General features: G+C 42.2%; 2 protein-coding genes across 2 annotated transcripts; both read left to right on the top strand.

The window, feature by feature from the left end:
* Positions 1–15: 15 nt before the first annotated feature.
* Positions 16–932, top strand: LOC117242303 (39S ribosomal protein L55, mitochondrial). The gene is made up of 2 exons (XM_033508844.1): positions 16–124; positions 398–932. The coding sequence occupies exon 2, from the start codon at positions 399–401 to the stop codon at positions 714–716; it is 318 nt and encodes a 105-aa protein (XP_033364735.1). The 5' UTR covers positions 16–124; position 398; the 3' UTR covers positions 717–932.
* A 1,462-nt stretch (positions 933–2,394) lies between these two features.
* Positions 2,395–21,250, top strand: LOC117242300. Its single transcript, XM_033508835.1, has 7 exons — positions 2,395–3,735; positions 14,888–15,134; positions 15,601–15,800; positions 16,194–16,397; positions 17,128–17,355; positions 18,225–18,685; positions 19,136–21,250. Exons 1-7 carry the CDS (start codon positions 3,681–3,683, stop codon positions 20,927–20,929), a joined length of 3,189 nt encoding a protein of 1,062 aa, XP_033364726.1. The 5' UTR covers positions 2,395–3,680; the 3' UTR covers positions 20,930–21,250.
* The last annotated feature ends 13 nt before the right edge of the window (positions 21,251–21,263 follow it).

The raw sequence follows: 21,263 nt of genomic DNA, 5'->3' as shown, positions 1-21,263 counted from the left end.
ACTATCGATATTTCAATTCGATTCGATAAGTCGTAGCCATCTACTGGTCGGATTGTGCACTAACCGTGTAACAGTTCGTGTTGTACACATATAGTCGGAGTAGTAGTGTTTATTCAGAAAAGAGGTAAGTTTAATTTACTTTCAGTTTGATTATAAAGAGATCATAAAAATATTTTATGGTCAAATAACAGGTAAACAATATAATAAATAGTAGTGGAATTATGATTCGTAAATAGATCTTAACTTTAATGACTAATATAACCTCTTTGCGTAGATATTGATATGTGTAATTTTCCATTATAATTTTATCGGTTGCTAATGACAAAATAAAATTACTGTTTCTGTTACTAAGTTACTGTTTTTCATTGATTTTTGTAAATATATATTCATATTTCAGAATGAATATATCCTCCCTTTTACGACCAGCACGATCTGCATTATCCTTACATAGGAAATTGAATTGTTGGACAGCAGCGATAACAAAGAAGCATAGAAAATTTTATTTAAATACTTTTCCTGTGCATCTTGTTTTACCAGATGGCAGTAGTATTAATATCGAATACGACGAACCAAGGAGGATAATTAATCTTCCTCTCGACATTGAGACTCTCACCGAAGAACAGAAACGAATTAGATTGGAGAGACGTAGGACCATAACTAAAACAAAAATAGTAGAAGAATACCAAGATGATTTTGATGAAACTCAGTTCTATTAAATAATTTACCCAACTGTATCATTTTTTTAAATATTGCACATGGAATTCACGTTACAGTTTTATATTATAATCGTTTAGCTTTTTGCATGTTTATTTTTGATTATAAATAGATCTAGTACAGTAAATCTCAAAGCATATAAATGATCTGTACTATAAAAACACATCATGTACATATTAAATGTAATTTAATAAAATAATAACTGTATTTAGATGTAAGTATATATGTCTTCCTATTATAAATATTACAATATTTACAGAAATGTAATACTAATGTGTTTTAATGCACTAAATATAGCAGAATAATTGTCAAAAGGTATTGACACTGTAGTCGATATAATAACAATAAAATTATTCGTTATAGTTTTGTAAAATTGATTTTTTTTCAGGTATGCAAAAGCTATCAATCATGAACGTCGTATGTACATCGCAATTACCAATGAAAAAGTGAAAGTAAACGATTATAATATTCTTTGCATCCAATAAGTGTCTCGCAAACGGATGTTTTCTCTGCATATATTACATGATAGAAGGGATGTAATATATCGATCAAAAAATTACTCTAGTGCCCAAAGTTACCCTTCTGTCCAGAGTCGTGTCGCGGAAGACGGTTGCATCGATTATTCGTTTCGATTTTTTCTTTGCTTTGGTAAACATCAATAGTTGTTATGGCTATCTCCCTAGTGGACTTTCTCTGGCTACCGTGTCTGAATACACACGTCTGCTTTCATTGGTCTTTGCGTTAATCATGAGTAACTGTCGAAAAAGGTCGTGAACGAACTTTCAACGAAACAAGAAAGGAAAAATGAAAGATGAAAGTAACAAATTGTTTAAAGATATCAATTTTTATGAATTTATGTTAGGAAAGAAATGAAAAGAGCCAGGATTACTTAGTTTTTATCCTATTTTACTCCAATTTATTTTCGATGAATCGAAAATAGTTTAACAGTTTGTACAGATATAGAGGTAAAAAAATTTGGTCGATACGTATATGTAAAAAGAAACATAAAATGTTCGAAAATACGCAGGTGTGCGTTAAACATCAAACAGAAATCTCGAAGATGTAACGGAAGTGATAAGAGGAAAAGACAACTTTGCGCCGATTGCATTAATCGATCTTAGTTAGCGATTGTTCGCGAAAGCGAGTCACAATCCTTTCTATCGTGAGAAGGAGCAGTCAACAATCCATTTTCGGTTTCGGTACGATGATATAATATTTAGTAATGTGTTGTTTGTATGTGATTGTGCGGATGCTTTCGATAATAGTGAAACTCCTTTATTGCGACAGCACGAGAAAATTTTGCGGCCTTTGTTAGGCAACGACACATGGTGTACCCGCTGTCTATAAGGTGCTAGGACGCATTAAGAATTAAATAGTGGTTCGTTGCACATCTAACGTTTTTACGCGACAGGAAAGTAATGTCGTTTTCTAAAATATTCTAAAACTATTTATCAAAATTTTAGAAAAAAGTTTTATAAAAATGATAGTTTGCAATTTAAATAAAGAAGACAGTTTGCAATACGATGTTCTATTCCGAATATTAGAATTATATATATATATATGTATATATGTATATATATACAATATGTTTTTATTTAGCTGCATTATATTAAGGATTAATAGGCGTAGAAAAGAGAGTCTGGACGAGGAATTTCATTTAAATACCCTAAAAGAAACGATAATAAATCCCTTTGAATGCTCAGTGAACCGATGGAACAACGGAAAGGCAAAGTTGTCGTGGACAACATCGTGAAGAGATCCCAATGGAGGGAATGATCGTCGTCGGAAGACACGGCGAGTAAACACCGTTCGCTTATGGCAAGTAAAGAGACGTGGTCACACTATGGTGGGAGTCAGTTCTGTTATAGTAGGCCACGAGGTAGCAGCTCTGGTGTTCCTGCAGGTGTAGCACGATCGCACAAACTCTCTCTTAGTTTCTGCTGGCGCTCCAGGCTTCTCGTTTTGCCGGAGTGCGCCGCTCTGTGAAAATCGAGCTTCGAGATCGCCTCGAAAGCGATCCGGACAATGAAAACGCGAAATCTGTGCAATATCGCGTGATATATCGGTGATCGAACGATCAAGCTATTGGAAATCTAGCGAATCGACGTCGAATCTTATCGATTTCCGTTAATTCATCCCTACGATAGCTGGAAGAGTACTCGATTGCAATTTGATCGTCGATTGTAAAACATTGACATGAAACGACGTTGTTTCTTTCGGTTATCTGCAGATTAATAATGCGATTGTATTGCGAGAGTGTCCGGATCGTAAACGATCGATAAACCACGCGAACAAACTTTTCATCAGTCAAGTAAACACCATCGTGCAAGTATAAATCGTATGAGCGGTGCGCTCGATTGTTGATCGCTTGAGCGTTTAAAAGTACGCCAAGTCTTTAGAAGGAGAAAGCAGGAGAAGTTGAAGAATTCAGCCAGCTGAAAAAAGCGCCTTTCTTTGACAATTACGATTTTTTAAATTCGATCTCGTTTCCATTTTTTCCTTCGAGAGTTTCCTTCGAAAGAGTTTCCTTTAAAGTCACAGACTATTCGCCATAAAGCGAAATTTGTTGCAAATTAAATCGGCAATTTGGAGAAAGTGGATAAACGCTGTGGAACGAAAGTTATGTAAATTCTGAGAGACACTGATATTCGTCGAACAACGAGGGAAAATCGATAAAGAGAAGCATAAAAAAGAAACTTGCTTCGAGGATCGAGCAAGTCACGGCAACTTGGATCGATCGTCTATATTTTCTGTCTGACTTCAAGCGTTTAACAGTTTCTCCATTGTTTCGCACAATTTTTCGTTGGTCAACGAAGCGGTCAAGAGAATGAAAGAACACTGATCCTTGCGTGTTTGGAAGATTCGCGAACTGTGAACACGTGCTCTCCTTGGATTTTCAAATCGGTACGCGAACGATGGATTTTTGAAAAAAAGATTCGTCCCTCCAGCCGGTCCACCAACGTGAGATGATTAACAAACTCTTGTTAAGTTTTTGGATACTCGGATGCATCAGCCTCTATGGTATGTTTCTTTATATTTTTATTATTTTTCACCGGTGATTTTTCGAATAATTTGTAGACCAAATTTGAATCATTTTCAGTTATAACTAGACTTTAACTATAAGTAGACTTTTTTTTTGATTTGATTTGATTTGATTTGATTGGCACGTCTGTCACGATGTTGAATGGAAGCTATTAATTAGAAGTTGTCCAATAAACGAGGTAAACACCTAATGTGTTCGGGTGACTTGTATTATTAATCGCAGTGCTTCTTCATTCCCCCAGCGTACACTTTGTGAATTCCGTTCTATTAACCGTTAACGAATCGGGGACAATTATTTAATCATGTAATCGGACGTTGAGGTCATCAACGACGATGCCTCAAATTTTAAGCGTGTTTCCTAACCGGTACCTATCTACTAACGTCTGTTTTCACTTACGTGGTTGGGCGAGGCTCAAGGAACTTTTTCCTCGAGTCTGATTGCACTCGTGACCGCATCATCGATTTACGTTACCATCGCTAAGAGATTGCGGTGCACGAAGATTATAATATTCGATGCGAGTAACCGATAAATCACTCTTTTACGTTTTTGCAGCTAAATTTGAGATTATCTTGCTTTGTATCGGAAAAACTCGCAGCTTATAAAAATTACTACGTTTGTAATGTACGGAATTAAAATAGAGGGAATGGTAATGAATGTATACTCTCAATTCGCGTTTAACGATCGATATAGGTACGAAAATTTCATGACCAGCTTATTGTAATGAAATTATTCCAGAGTCAGTGAAAGCAACTCTGTCACAGCACTAACGTTATTGCACGCATCGTCGAGGTTTCGTGTAAGTTGTCTCGAAAAGTCGAGTCGTCTGGTACACGAAATTTGCGAATAAATTTCCCCGCGTTTCGGTCGTTCGCGAGCGTTCACCGTGCGAAACACGCGACGATCGTTTGCGAAAGTGGCGTCTATGATAGGGTCGCGAAACTCCACAAAAATTTGAGTAAAAAATATTTAAGCAAAAAACGAAAAAGGTAACGGGTACTGTGCATGACCAGTGAGTTAAAATATTCAACGTTGTAACGTACTTTGACGATCGTCAAAAAGGACAAAGTTCGACGAACTTTTTATTTGCTTAGACGGCGTAATCATGGTTACATTTGTGTAACGTAAAATCGTGGCATGCATACGTGTATATACATAAATTTTTATTGCTCCCATGACCATGAAACTGGATCCAGTTACTCTCCTTGTCCTTAACAGAGAGATCTTAATTCTTGCCATCTCATGACTCATAGGTCAATGTAAAAAGATCTGCAGAAAGTAAAAAATGTGTAATTATTCATTTAATACTTAATACATTTAATACGAGGAAAATTTCATATCTACGTAAGGCTTCTTCTGTTAATTGTTTTCTTTTATAGTTAATTCGACACGTTTCCACACAGAATCTATTCTGTAATCAAAACAATGGAAATGTCCCGAACAAATTTCAGTCTGTAAACGCTTTCTTTTTCGGTAATAACCTACTTTCAATGCGGTGTGTACAATGGCAGATTTTATCGGCGTACATTTCGGACGCATAGTACGTTCACGACAATTCATCGAGATGGATACACACCTCCATTTTCTATTCTCGATGATTCATATGTGCTGTCGTTCCAAATTGTTACTACGGCTATTGCGCGTCGCGTCTAATTTCCTCGACACAAGCGTCGCGTCATCGGCTTTTGACACGAACCAGGTTTGTCAAGCGACTCGTGCCGGATCTAACCATTCTCGATCAGAATGTTATCTTTAGTTTTTCGCGCGTGGAATTTCTCTAGCGAAAGAGGATCGTAGAGTTGGACGCGTCAAACTGGTGATCGAATAGGAATCGGTTCATAAACGAGACCTTCGAATTTCGTGACCCAGTCATTCGGCAGTAGGTCATCGGGATATTAGGACATCTGTGCGCTTCTAAATTTTATGTCAGAAGCCAGAGAACTAGCTGATACGTGCGTTGCAAATTAGTGTATTACTACGTCGATTTCAGAGGGTCAATGTGCGTATACATAAAATAATGGATGTTAAAAGCAAACATTGAATTTTACGCGAGGCTCATGCTCGTTCATCGTCATAGAATGCCAATGAAAAGGAGGATCGCTTTGTAAAATTCTCTTACTTTTTAATTTACTGTCAAACGGAAGCGACTGTTAAACGCCTCGCTGATAGAATTCAATTTATCAATTAAGTAGAAAGCTACGTGTAGATAACAAGTGGTAGTTAACCGCGCAGCCATCGAGGTGCAGAGTAATTTTGAAATACCGTTCCACAACAGGCCAGGGTTAGCAAACTATCTTCCTCTTCCGTTGTTGCACGTCCGGAATATAATTGCACGTCATTCTCTGGCTTTATCCTGTTGGCGATTTCGGTGTCATCGTAGTCAACGGGGCGGAAATACGACGTGTTGCGACGGTAAGAAAAGAAGGAGGAGGATGGAAAGGAATCTTCGGTAGGTTCGATTGCGATTATGTCGCGAAAGGGAACGGAACGCGAGAATTCGATGATGCGAGAATGAATTCGCGCGCGACCGGTCGATCGACGTCTATCGTGTAATTTATTCCTCGTCAAGGCTTCGGTCTAGACTTCTCTCGAGATCAATGACGCTCCCATTAGTCATTACACAACAAGATCAAAATCAGTTAGTTACGCGATCAAATCGTTGCGATTGAAGTAAAAAGTAAACGTTCGCTGGAAATAATTTTGTCATAGTCGTGATAAATTTGAGGAAGTTAATTTCTTTCTATGGCGTAATATTTCTCGAGGTAATATTATATTTAGGACTATTCCCAAGATCATTTTGCGATCGTACACCGTGAAACGTTGACACGGTCTGTGGTCTGTTCAATTTCGTCGTTGCCTTTGAAAGGACAGAAATTTTCTAAATTTGCGAAATATTATTATTCTTCGCTACTAAATACTACCTGCAATTTTTTTCTTCTTAACGCGATAATAATAATAATAATGTCATAATAATGTTCGCGACTGTTTCGCGTTGCGTGACTATAAACAGAACAGCGTTGATCGAGTTCTGACAGGAAAACGAAGGAAGGAAGTTATCACCGAGCAACGGCAATTGTGCGATATAATCGATTGCCTTAAATACTTCAAATACCTCTGTTAATTAATTTCTTTTCATGCACACTACCTTTTAACGTCACACGTTACGAAAAACCAATCAACCGTGGACGTATGGTTCCATAGCAATCGCTATCTCGTTACAGCGATGGAATTTAGATATTTCTATGTCAATAAACTCGGACAACTACTTCTCGGCTCGCCCACGAGAAGCAAAGGTAATCGGTGCAGCGATTGAAACGTTTCCCAATCTCTTTTGGATCCGGGTTAGCATACTTTTGCACGAGGAAGGGAACCAAGATATACAGTGGACGTAAAATCTTTACGAGTGTTTCGATGCGCGTAGGAAGTGACCGAGTACTTCTGCGTCGAAATTAGCAGATACTTTCTCCGCCAAACGATGCCCGTTTCCTTTTTCCGCTCTCCTCGTGAATCCTCTTGGCGATCGGCTAATATCTCACGAGGCGGACGATTGGTCATTTATACCGAGAACTAATATCTTAACAACAGCTTCAAGATTCCTTTTAGCAGCCATTTCAAAACGCCCGATTAGATTGTTTAAGGATACTCGTACGAATCAACGGCCAAAGATACAATCTTCTTAAAAATAATACTTTCACTAATCGCGAGCCTACTTTTGTGCAAATATCTCAGACATTTTAGACACCGCTTGGAAGACAAACATTACTTCAGCAGATGTCGACAAGACGCTTAAGCGTTATACAAAGAGAGAAGTTATTCTTGAAAGCGTAATACTTAAACCGCACCCTCTTCCAATTATCGTATACGACATCGCTTGAAAATTTAATTTTCACATATTCCATTGCCGTTCACCGCCTCCGCCAACTTTCTCTGTACTTATTACTATTTCATTTTTCACCGTTGATTATCGAACGCGCACGTATGTCGATCAAACGTGTCTATATTTTGCGTTTAAAGAAGCAAATATCTTAGCGATATAACTTTCTTCTGTCCATTAAAAGATCTATCGACTTTCAGACGTTGCAACTTTCCAATGATTTTAATGTCCCAAAACGTGCACTCGGATTTCCGAAATAGGAAACGAAAAACGCGACCAACATTCGAAGCAAGGTGAACGCTCATCGTTGCAGATTGCGAAAGAACGAGCTATTGTCCACTTCCCGCTCTTATTCTCTTTCTCTTTAACCGGCAACCTTCCGGATAGAAATTTATCGGTGCTTAGTCTGACCAGTGAGAGCTGTGCACGATCTTCCGACTTCTCGTGGCGATCGTTCCAATTTATGGACGCATTTGGCTACAAACGCTTCCTATTTTCTTTCATATATGTTTACGCGTAATACGAAGTACGCGACCATTAACTTATGGACGATCTTAGTCCTTCTACCTTTTTCGTCCTTTCTCTGCACAGTGCCGATCGTTCCGGAAATAGAGTACCGCGCGAGGAGTACGTATCACGCTAACTAATTCACCGATCAGATTACCGTTGGGAGGCAACAACGCTCGGAGACCTTGAGAGTAGATTTATCGTATCTTTGCGAACGGTGAAACGAGAAAGGCGTAGTCGTAAGGATCGGTAACTTTCATCGACTGCTATCGTCACGCGATGCGGCCACTTTCCGCGTGGATCCTTTCAGATGCAAAAGCGGTCCGCTCGTTGCTCAGAGTAAAAAATACTCCCTATCTCCGAACATGACTGACCGAAAGGCTCTGCGTTTGGTTCCTCGTCTTGTTCTTTTATGACCTGACTATTATGAGGTTGACCGATAGAGGAACGAGTGGATAAATTTGTAACAGAAAAATATATCGAAGTAAATAAAGGTACAGGTATAAGTTGATCCAGATCCTTATTCCGATAGTGTTACGATACGATAGACGCGATAGGGAGCACGTTCATATATTTGTAGCAAAGGACAATACCAAAAAAGTTAATCTCGCAGCTTTAGCCGAAGGCAACAAGAAACAGCAATAGAAATCTACTTATAGCTTTTTCGTTTCTAGACCTTGTAAACCAAAACATAACATATATTCAAGGGCGCAATAATACGGACCTCTCCTTATTTAGAATTGTTCGTTTCACTAAATTCTATTCTCTTCGTAACAGCGGTCTCCGGGTCACGGATATACAAAAGTAATTACTTCAACGTGACCCATTAGCACGATACGCGACGTATTTTTAATTCAACCCCGACTTTTCCTCTTTCGTCGCCTTCTTTTCGCTTTCAAGCTCCTCCGCATATCCGTGAATCGAACCGCACTTCCGTTCCATAGCGATCAGTCACTTTTCTTCCAATCCTACCGACAGATTTCCGTATCTCCTGCTCTTCAGGAAAAAAACCCGACTCGACTTTCTTTTTTTTCACCAGTCACTCGTGTCGTTCGATAATACGTGATATAGCGTGTACAGCGGAATTCCTTTAAGATCGAAGGCAGAGTTTCGTAACGGGTTCGCTCGATGAATGCCAGAGGCCAGACCATGAATTCTGTTTTAAGGTCAGCAGGATAGGGACAGCGGAGTATCGGTGCCAAGTAGAAGAATACGGTATAACGGTTCCACGCTCGACGTTTTTCGCCTAAAAGACCTGGTCAAGATTCAAATATAAATCTAACGTACGTAAGTACGTTCGTGTCCGAATTTGGGTCGTGAAAAGTGAATCGAGAAGACTGGTGCATGACGGATAGACAGCTCGCGAACGGAACACTGATCCGCGGATAAGAGAACGCCGATTATGCGATCGGGGTTCGATGACCTCGACTCGCTGGATACCGTGTTACTAAGTTCTTTAAACCTTATGTAGGTAACTAAAGTGCTACGAATATACAACGAGCGTGCGAGTAAGAATTAAGTTTCGATGTTTGAAACTTTTGCCGATCTCCGGAATCCATTAGAAAATAAAACGGATTTGTCGAAGAAGATACAGAGATAAGAAAGTTGCTGGATATTCGATCGTACACGCTAGGATCCAAATCGATCCATCGCATCGCCTACATCCACCGTGATTCATCGTTACGTTGTTCGAAGAACAAACACGGTCGCGTAAAGGACAAACAGCGAGTATCTAACGTGCTACTAGAAATTATCCCTTCTTATTGCGAGAACCAGCTCGCTATCAGATCACCGCTGTGTCCCACATAGAGCTAGTTTCGTGTTCTTCGCGCAAGGAATTGTTCCTTTATTGCGCCATTGTTCTACGATGGGATTGTTCGGTCTAGAAATTGGTCGATAGCGATTACGAGGGATTCGGATGCACGCGATACCAGAGATATCGGAACAATGGCGACGTTGGGTAAGCGCGATTGTCGCGTGTTTCGTTTTTGCCAGTCGTTTCCTCTGTATCCACTTTTGTTCGAGAGCAATAAATTGCGACGTGCGCGCGGAATGTGCGAATAGCTTTTCAAAACGAGCAGGTCATGATCAAGAGGCCGAGATCTATTCGTTCGCGCAATAATCAAATTTAAAATTACTCTACTAGATTTTCTGAATAGAACGAGGAACGTTATTTTAAAAGCATGGGAATCTGGAACAAGTGAAAATAAATGTAACAGATGTCTAGTAATAAAAATTCATCTGTATCAAATGAGAATAATGTAGAGAAAGTTATTAACGCGTGTAAATTAACAAAGACTATGGATAGAGTATAACAGTTTCTACGTATATACTAAAAACGAAGCTTGAAATAGAAGGTTGAATAGAGTAACAAATCGTTTGAATATTACCTTAAAAGTGTGTTAAAATATCGTTGAACTTACATCAGCTGTTTTTATTTGAGAAGCAGATGATAAGTTATCGTCGTTGCACTAATAGAGGTGACGTATCTGAAGGAATCCCGTTGCAGAGAACGTTTAAAAGTATCTCTGTACCGTTAAATCTCTGTACCGATGCCATCTTTGTGTCGCGTATGTACCTAGATATCCAGTGTACAATCTCTTCTAACATCTATTTAGAATTACAAAGGACACGTTGGAAGATTTAATCGTTATTCGCAACGAGCATTGTCGCTCGACCATAATCATAAGTTGGACATCTCGCTTGAAATCAACGTTGCGCGCACTCGACGCTCTCGTTGACTGAAAAAACAATGGTAGTTTCCAGACTAAGTGATCATCGGGCTTGAATTATTAATTCAAACGTCTCGATTGCGACATCGTCAACGTGTATGTATACGCGATCGAATTATAAATGCACTGAAAGGTGGTTTCGTTACGGTTATCGAAGGTGAAGCAATATTCCAAAGCGATTTCGAAAGCTTCGCTCGTATCATCCGAGGAATCGTCTACGCTGAAACGATCGCGTATGCGATTGGCTTCCATCTCTTACTTCTCTAGTTAACGCTTTCATTAATCTTATCGATCGTATTCGCGATGAAGAAACGCTAGATTCTTTCGATCGATCGAAAGTGGTATACCACTTAGTCGTTCTCTGATCGCGTGGTAACGTTCGATCGTGATATTCGCGTTTTATAACAAGTTGTTACAAAGTTTTTCCAGTAGCTCCGAAAAGAGAGAAAATTTTTATACCGTAATTGAACGTTCGTGAATTAACCATGATATAAGGCAATTTTGCCTCGACCCAACGAAGGAGCGAAATCTGGTTCGATATTTGTCCGACCGATGTATATTGCAGTTATTTCGTAACCGATACAGAATTTTTCCTGGAATTACGTAAACTTGTCGATCTATTAGCGATACGAAAAAGTAGAATGAGGGCTCGACACGTCATAGCTATGTTTTCCCTGGTGTTTTCCATTTCGTTAAATGATCGGCTATCTGTGTTTAATTATTCACGCAGTCTGGTTGTCTCGCAGGATACACGCTCGTCGAGCGATCTAACCACTCTGCCAGGTGTATAATTGATGGATTTCGCCTGCGCTATCAAGACATCGCGTCCGTTTTTAGATCGAATCTCCGTTAACACCGGCAATTACGTTTGTCCGTGTTTCTCCCTAGCTGTACAAAATACGCGATTATGCCGTTCAAACGAACAATCCGAACGTCGTCGTTAATCGAAATGCAATTTCGCTCGAGTCGTCGCGACGTCGGGATCCGCGGACTCTGGAATTTATCGGCGTACGAATAGATGCATCGAGGAAATTCGAGGAATCGAAGAATTGCCGGGTTTGCGGTTCCGTTCGGCACCGTTGGCTTCGTTTTCGATTCGTCGGTCAAGTGGCACGTACTAATTGTCATTGACGATGCGTAAAACGGTCAGACTCGATCGTCCGCGCGAGTCATTCCTACGGAAACCTTGACACAGCCTCCTCGACTAGACTCGAACAGACGGACGCTTAGCCAGACCTCTTTCGTACGAAGACGCACGTGTATCGCAGTAGGCGCATAAAGTACGCGTCCAAGAGTAAAATATGGGAAGATACTCGTACGACACGGTACATTTATATTTTATGTTACTCTGTAGTTACGGAAGAGAGGCCGACTTGTACACTTGTTGGATAATCGCACCACTTTTGTCGTCCGTAACAGAATCGAAGCGATCTTGGACAATTTTTTACGCGCGCGATATAAATCTTTGCGTTCTAATCTTTAGTTAAAGATCGACGACAGACGACGGAGAACCGATCAGACCGAGCGACGCTATTTCTTCGACCGATATATCGTGACAATATCGGGCAGGCTACGCAAAACCGTATTACCGTGTTATGTCGCACGGAAATCGCCGTGTAAACGTACGTTGGCGTGGAAGCGCCGTTGGCCTGCGATTTTTCCGCGGCGAATCGTCGTTGGAAAGTCACCCGCCGGCTTTTAAACGAGGCGACGAGGTGCTCGGATCGGTCGCGCGAGTCACACACGGTCAGTCCTGATTTCAACTCTGCTGATTTCCCTTTTCCATGCCTCTCCCTGACTCGAGACCATGCTCCTTTTGCCAGACGCTCGTTCGACGAACAAAAACTCCGGCAACTCGAACCGCTCTCCGATCTAGCTGACCATTAACGGCCTATTCCTCGGGCTCCTGGCTTTCTTTTTCCGAATTTCTCCCCGGCTAGACTCGTCCGGTCGGTTCATCCACCGCCACCACTGCGATCGTGGTTGCCTATTCGCGGGCGAATATACCGCCTCCGCTCGTATTCTGTTCCGATCTCTGGCGAGATAATCCACCGTTCGAACAAAAAGAGTTTCTCTTTCTTATCTCGACTGACCTCGCCCCCTCTGCGCGTCGATACGAGCAACTTTCTTCGTCCGATTTTCTTTCCGCGTTTTACTTTTAGCCGCCTCTGTCTCGTTCCACGCACCGCTATCTTTTTATTACTTTTATCCAGACGTTACAATTATCGAGCGATCGTTCGTTATTCGCTTCTTAAGATCGGGACCGTTGCTCGAGAACTTGTTCCTCCAGACGCTTATTCTTTCAGATATCGCGATCCCTCTGCCTTTCAGTTTTTTCACGTCGGCTCGCGGATCTAGGTCGTAAGTTCAGGAGACGGTCGCAATCCTGATCCGCGACTCCTCGACCCCCAATCCCTGAGCGACAGGTGCCTCGGATTTTCCACCGTCTCGAGTTCCTCGATGTAACGTATTTCCCAAGATCGCTTCTACGCTTATGGCGTGGGCAATAAAAATTCTACGACTCAAACGGCGTACAAGTAAGTCCGGTGCCTCGATACTTCAAACTTTTGCATAAATTTCGACGTAGAAATATCTAGAAGAGAAATCTGAGGCATTTTTTGAAAAAAGTTACCAAGAGAAATTTAGAAATTCACATCCGGTATTGGTATCCAATTACTCGAAACGAGGGTCGAGGTCATCCCGATTTTACGAGCGAAGACCGACCTGCAAATCGCTAGATCACCGTGTTACAACGATGTTAGCGCATAATGTAGAATTTTCAATATAAACGATAATTGGAAATATCGCAACGAGTATCTGCGCGATATCTCGAAAGGATTCGAAGACTCGCAGTTGCCGCGAGTCTAATTACACTTTCCGTGCTGGACACGTGAGTTCTTCGGCATCGATCTGCCGGTCGATAAATCAGCCGCAATTTTCTAATGCTCGCGGGCCGACAGGTTGCTAGATCGACTTATCGATCGCTTAGACTTTCCCTTCTCACGAATATCGCGTCGGAGGCTGCGGCCAGTAGACAGGTTTTGTTCTACGGGTGTCTTCGAGTCAGCTCGTTAGCGTTTCGATCGTCGAGTTTCTCGTTCGCAAAACCTCGGCCTTTTGTTGGCCGGCAGCAGCGTGAGAGAAGGAAGCAGACTTGGTTTACTTGCCGAGTTACATCGATGTCTTCCTGTGTGGCGTCAAGCTTGAAGAAAAAAAATTGCGTTCCAGGAGATTGTTATTCAGGCGTTATGCTAATACCAGTGCAACGAGCCAAGGAAACCGTTACGAAGTTTCGCGCGAATCTATCAATCTGACCTGCGATGCGTGCAGTTCGGATCCCGAATCTTCGATTCGTTCCGAACAATTTGGTGTGCCGATCGGTCCAGCGACTTTGCTGTTCGATCGAGTGTCGGCAGCCGTTCTCGTCCGACGATCTGCTTCGGGTGCGTCGGTGGTCGAGTTTATCGACTCTTTACATTTCCAGATGCGCAAAATAAAAGACGCTCTCCTGCGCTATACGCGTTGGAAGAGTCGCCAACTGTTGGAACGGGTCTCGTTGGACGAAGGTTAAACGGTTTAGCGGAAAATGAAACGTGTGACGAGAGCGGTATAATCGCGGAGTATTCTGAAAAAAATGTATTTATTTTTTCGGGAAGTTTCCATTAGAGTATGCAAACTTGCGCAGAGTAGAAAAATATACGCGACTGAAAAGATAATATTACGGCGATGCACGGTGTATCAATTTTTTTATACGGGAACCTTGACGGGATAAACGAAAGAGATCGAATAATAAGACCAAAATAGATTTATGGTAAATACGTACTCGCTAGTAGGAAGGAAGTAAAATTTCCGACGCAAATTACTCGATTCACCATCTTGCCTTACGAGCAGTTCTGTTCGTAGAAAACTCTGCGATTCTTAACAGGTGGCTGTTCGATCGAAGGGAAAGAGAGAATCGGTACTGGGACTGTGAAAGGGGCACAAGGCGTTTCAGTCGTATTTATTTCGTCGTTTCTGCAGGAGACCCGACGGTTGCGCAAGAGTGGCCGACGCCTCTCGACGAATCCGCGGACGAGAAGAACGATGCCGAAATTTTTCGAGCTGTCGTCGAATCTATGCGACAGTGGACGTTGCACAAGCAATTGCATCATAGGACCAAGAGAGAAGTCTCGAAGGTTTGCTACGAAGATGTCGGCTGTTTCGAAGACACAGGACCGTTCAGCTACCTGGAGATGCTCCCGTCGCCACCTAAGGACGTTGGCACTAGGTATTGGAACGTAAACTACCACGCGAAATGATTCGCGAATACGAAACAGACCGTGATTTTCTATCTATATGTCTCGTCGTAAATGTATCCAAATTTTTACGTTTCTTACGAATCTTTCGGTAAATGCATCTTTCTTTGCGATGATCACCGTCGTTTCGTGCAGCGTCGAGATAACACGAAGATAGAAACGATATCTGGCTTGTGACCTAGCTCGGCGAAAGCACGCCTGTAGTTTCGTTACATGTTTCGTAAGTAAGGCGATGCGTTGTAAGAAGCACGCCTAGTTGCATTTACGAATAAGCGCAATCGCGCATGGGTGGATATATGAACCACTCGGAAAAACAAATTGATCAACTCTGTGTTTTACAAGTTCCTAGATCTTTTGTAATTCCATCGGCGATTAATTGGAACGAGCACTCGGCGAAATACGAAACTGGTTTTAATTGTTTCCTTCGGTATGTCGCAGATTTCTAGTGTACGGCAGCAGAAAGGCAAGATCGATTCCGATGGAAGTTCCCGCCGATGACATAAACGATAACGCACACCGTGCCATAGATCCCGATCTACCCACCAAAGTGATTGTGCATGGATTCGGATCCAGCTGCGATCACGTCTGGGTTTATGAAATGAGATCCGCGCTAATGACTGTGCACGAATGTAATATAGGTTCGTAGCGATTCTTTTTAGTTCCATGACTACGTACCATAGACTCTGAATACTTATGCAGATTCGTATTTCTGTAAACGCGATCGAAGACGCGTAAACCTAAGCGATTATTTGCTTCATTTACTAAACATTATTACGCGAACATTTTACATTTTCTAATTTCTCGCGAATGCACGAAAATCCACGGTCCATTCGTGACGATAGATTTCGTACAAAACTTTACGCGAAACAACCGTTCGGTGTAAAAACGAGGAGTCGATCACACGGCAAATGCCTATTCACGGTTGGTATCAGAAAATTTCATTGCCCTCTTACCACCTGGCCATACGATCAACGTAAATTTCTCTTTTCACTTTAACGAGCTTCGTCTTCAAGCCGAGCATATCTTTTCAGTGTGCGTCGACTGGGGACCAGGAAGCGCGGTTCCCAACTACGTAAGGGCGGCTGCCAACACTCGTCTGGTCGGCCGACAATTAGCCAAGCTAGTGCGAAGTTTGAACGTACCTTTGGAGAAGGTTCATTTGATCGGTTTCAGCCTGGGTGCTCACGTGGCTGGATTTGCCGGCGCTGAGCTGGGAAACGTCTCCAGAATCACAGGTACGGCGGAGCCCATTATGCGATACTTTTCTCCGTACGCAGCTGTTTGCGATTTATTCGCCGCGTGTCGACGATTGCCTCGTTCGCTCTGTATTTGGGCAACGTGATGCAGTTATCGCGCCCAAGTTGAGCAACGCGTTACGGATAGCTGTAGTCTCGATGTCCTTCGAGAGCCGAGTTTCCATCGGTAAAAGGAGATCCGATTAAGCGTAAAGGGCAACTACGATTATTCGTTAATCGTTGAATCGATTAAACTTTTTCTTCGAGTTCTCTCGCAGCTGTCCTTCGCGGTAAATGCTTCGCTTTAAGAAATCATCGAGCGCGCTCGCTACGCTTTAATAAACTAATTGACGCGATCGTCGAAGCATAAATGCGTTCGTATGCCCTTCTCGGTGTGATTTATTCAAATGAAAAAGGCTAGGAAAGATCGATACGCGAACGCGGCGAACGAGCATCGAGACAGGCTTGGAAAAATGGCGAGAGGTTGAGCAACCCTCCGCTCCATATCTTAATCGCGCGACCGTTCACCAGAAACTGTGACGAGGTCTTTTGCAAAAGCGTTCCAAGTAAATGTGTCGCGGTTGCCATTCGGATATTTTCATCTTTTTCTACTTTATCAACGGATTTTTCATTAACTGCGCTTTCCTCCAGCCGGTTAGATTTCGTTTATACTCCGTTCGAGCAATATCCTTGGATCAGGACGTTGTCTAAGAATCTGCGTAATTCACAGGATTAGATCCTGCAGGACCACTGTTCGAGTCTCAGGATCCTAGAGCCCGACTCGACGAAACAGACGCCAACTTCGTCGACGTGATTCACAGTAATGGTGAACAACTGTTGCTCGGTGGTTTGGGATCCTGGCAGCCTATGGGCGACGTCGATTTCTATCCCAACGGGGGCAGAATGCAGACAGGCTGCTCGAATCTGTTCCTTGGTGCCGTATCGGATATCATCTGGTGTAAGTGTCTCTTCTATTGTACACTGCTAGAAGTATTGCAACGTTTCGCGATATTTAACGCATATTCGATGCTTCTCGCCGCTTTTATCGTAATTTTTGAATAAACGCAACAAGCAGGTATCCGAATACCTTTGAACAAACTGAGAATATTCGCGCGAATTCACACTCTCTTATGAAAATGGTAAAAAAGGATGGAATCTGGATAGAAAATTGTTTTATCTAATCCAAATGTTACGAGTACACCTTTTATATTTTATTTTTGTATATCACGTGCATCGTATGCGTTTTTCACATTCTAAAACTTCATCTCATTCGTCCCGCTTGCTATGACGCATCGCGTATAAACCTATACACATATGTATAGTACCTACACTTTGTACGATTCATGCGCACGTTGGCATAAGTGCCGCACGTAATGCACTTGACTTACTTAATGCACTCTATGTATTTTATAACCCGATGTACTTGACGCACTTATGACAAGGTTACGATATCGTCGAGCTTATTCGGAACAAAGGGATAATATAGAGTAAAGGCCGGTAAAATCTTTGAAACTTTCACAGGTTAACGATACTTGACGATACCCGTTGTCCGTTCCTTCGTATAACGATTTGTTCTCATTACGAGCTATTGGCAAAATCTAATGTAAGAGGCACGATAAATCAGAGATTAGAAAGCGGGGTCTTTTTCACGAGTGTGGATCGCCGTCGTTCGGGATAGCGTTACCTTCTCCGCAACGCGGATCGAATTCTTTGTCCTAAAGAAAGCGGGTCACGTTGGCCCCGTGAAACGTCGCCTAAAGATACTTTGAATATTCAAAAATGTCCTGGCCATACTCGATCGCTTCATCGGAAATTTTCACGTTGCAGCAAGCGCTGTCGAGGGTAGATCCCTGTGTAACCATCGAAGGGCCTACAAGCTGTTCACCGACTCTGTAAGCCCAAAGTGCCGATTTCCAGCGTTTCCATGCGACAATGGATACGACGGTCTTCTTCGTGGCGAGTGTTTTCCTTGCGGTGCGAACAGCATGGGCGGACCTTGCGGCGACATGGGTTACTACAGCGATGAATCACCGGCCAGAGGACAACTTTACCTGGTAACGAGAGACGAAGAACCTTTCTGTGCTCACCAGTACCAGGTGAAAGTGTATAATAGTCGCAGCGAAAGACCCACTAGGAGTTACGGGAAACTGCAGGTAACTCTGGTTGGAGAAGCATCTTTTAACGATACGTTCGCGATGACGCGGAAGGACGAGGAGCTTCTGGTTGGTTCGATTCTTCAGAAAATTGTTGTACCGCACCCTGCGATTTCGAATTTGGAAGCTATCGAGGTAATCAATAGATCGACGTAAGTATTCTCCGTTTATAAGTATTAGGACACTTCTGTCGGTTTTGCGTAGAATCTAACTAGATCGTTAAGGAAGGAATCGATCAGTTAGAGTTTGGTGTTTCTACGAAGTGACGATTCGAAATATATAGTAAAAAAGCGTGGAAATTATTTGCGAGATTGGTATCGAAATTAAAATTTGGCGAAAATTGTTGTCAAAATTGGTTCCTGTGCAATTCGTCGATTTAACAAAAGTGAGTAGATGAAATATAATAAGTGGAATATCTAATATAAACGTCATCGTAATACCAAGAATACAAACTTTAATAATCTTCCAACGATTTGTCAAATTCATCCTGTTTTTCTCTAACTGTCCCAATACTTACGAACAGAGACGTATATGCATACAAAAGTCTAATAAAAAACCTTATTTATTCTGTTGCAAACATTACAGATCAAGTACACGGCGTACAGCGGCTGGATCTCTTCAGGTTTGGTGTCCTGGAGCATCGACAAAGTAGCCATTATCGACAGCTTTGGAAAGACTCTCTCCGTCTGCAAAAAGAGTCTGAGCTTAGAATCTGGGAAACCCGTTCTACTTCCTCTCTTCGCAGGCGAATGCAACGTTCCTCTGGAATCGGATAACTCAACGTCCCCGGCATTAGAACGTCTGCTGCAAGAGAAACCAGGTGGTATCGGGCCATTTACCAAAGAACAGAATTACGAGGCGAAAGATAATATCCCGATAGAGACGTTCTCGAAAGAGAGAATCGCGTCGTTGTCCTCGTCGAAAGGTTTGGGTCCGTTTACCAAGGAGCGAAATGTGCGCATAATCGAGAGGAAAGAAAGTTTCAAGACGAACAGCTTCGAGGAAACGGGCAATCGTGGCAGTAGCTCGAACCCTTGGAATATCGTCGACATATCCAGCGATGGAGATTCGAATTCTTTGGAAAATTCCGAGACTGAGAAAGGCAGAGGATTCTCTGGTTCCAATTTGTTCGCTGAAAGTCCTTCTCCGAATCCTTCCGTGGAACCAACGACCGAGTTCCTTCCAGAAATACGGGAACCTGTACTGCAAATCGATAAGAAGGAAACAGGAAGGTCTTTGAAGTTTCCAGAAATCACAGAGCCGATCTTGAGGCCACGCTCGGCGAGACAGAACACCAGAAATGAGATTCACAGTCGTGAAAAGCAGAAAGAAGAGGTACAGGAGACTTCCTCGACGTCTAGAGCTTTTACGGTACAATTCTTGCCAGAAAGGTTGGCTGGGATCCTGGCGCAAGCTGAAAGGTACGCTAGGCAAACCCTTCTTCCTCTGATTTCGCAGTACACGCCCAGTTTCGTAACTGGATCGCGATACGAGGAGCCTAAATACTTTCCACCCTTGGGGGAGATCGCTTCGGAGGATCAAGGGCCCAATGAACCGGAGTTGACTACAAGTAACTACCAACAGGACTTTGAACGACGGAATCGAGATGATCGAATCGTTAACACCGAGTCTGCTCTAAGAGAGGGGAGAACGATGAATTCTTCCAACACTACGTCGATGGAAACACCTGCGATTATCGAGGCAAGTTATCAGGAAAAGGAGATAAATTCAACGAGAACCGATGAAAGCAACGAATGGATACCTATAGAACATTCTACCGTTTCAAACGCCTTATCTAGACAAGACTTCAACGTGTCCAGGTCTCTGAATTGGGAACACGAAAAGTACAATTGGTCCACACAAACGTCAGAGAGTAGTACGTCAAAAGTGGACGATTGGGTGCCTATTACGATTAAAAGCGAAATTGAAATTCCTGAGGCTCCGAATAACGTCTCTAACGAGATTAACTTGTCTCGCGTGGCCACTGACAAGCAGAACAAGGCTGTTCGAGCGGAAGCTGTGACGATAAAGGACTCTGGAAATAATTCAGACGAGGCTGTTGCCTCTGGGAAGGACGAGAGAAAGTATATTCCTCTGATCGATCCGAACGCGAAAGAATTATCGTCGACGAGCGTGAATGATATCTTAGACGTTGGTCCGAGCTCTTCGAGTACGAGCTCTACGTACTCGCCGCACTCTCACATTCAGAAAATCCCCAGACCGATAGAAACGAGAAGTAGCAAACCTGGTTTGACGAGGAGGAGCATGGTCTTTCCTTACGCGTACGAGAAGAAAAAGGATCCTAGGACCAGGTACATACCTTTGATACCAGAGGAAGACTTTGGAAGGCCATACTTTTCGGTCGATAGAGAACGCTGAAGAAATCAAGCGGCGAAAATTGTTTGGAACAAGATTTATGGAATCATCGTTCGTGATATGTTTCCACTCTTACAAATGTCCAATTTCTTATTGGCTTTTCCTATTGTTCGTAGTTGTTGGTGATCAGTTGTTAACGTTTTCGTGGAATTTGTGTTTCGAGTTACTGATACTATGGAACGTGATAACATCGGTCAGTAAAAATCGATGGCTTTATAAAGCACGCTTTAAAGATGTTTTTGGTAAAAATTGGAGCCTTAACTTTATTTTGTATATAGGAATTTTTTTACAATATATATAATATAATATATATATATATATATAGCTTCGCTGAAAT

Source organism: Bombus vosnesenskii, unplaced genomic scaffold (assembly GCF_011952255.1).
Source record: "Bombus vosnesenskii isolate JDL3184/JDL3185 unplaced genomic scaffold, Bvos_JDL3184-5_v1.1 scf7180000016273, whole genome shotgun sequence".
In the NCBI taxonomy this organism is placed as follows: Eukaryota; Metazoa; Arthropoda; class Insecta; order Hymenoptera; family Apidae; genus Bombus; species Bombus vosnesenskii.
Note: the sequence above shows the minus strand (reverse complement) of the source record. Positions and strands in the feature narration are given on the sequence as shown.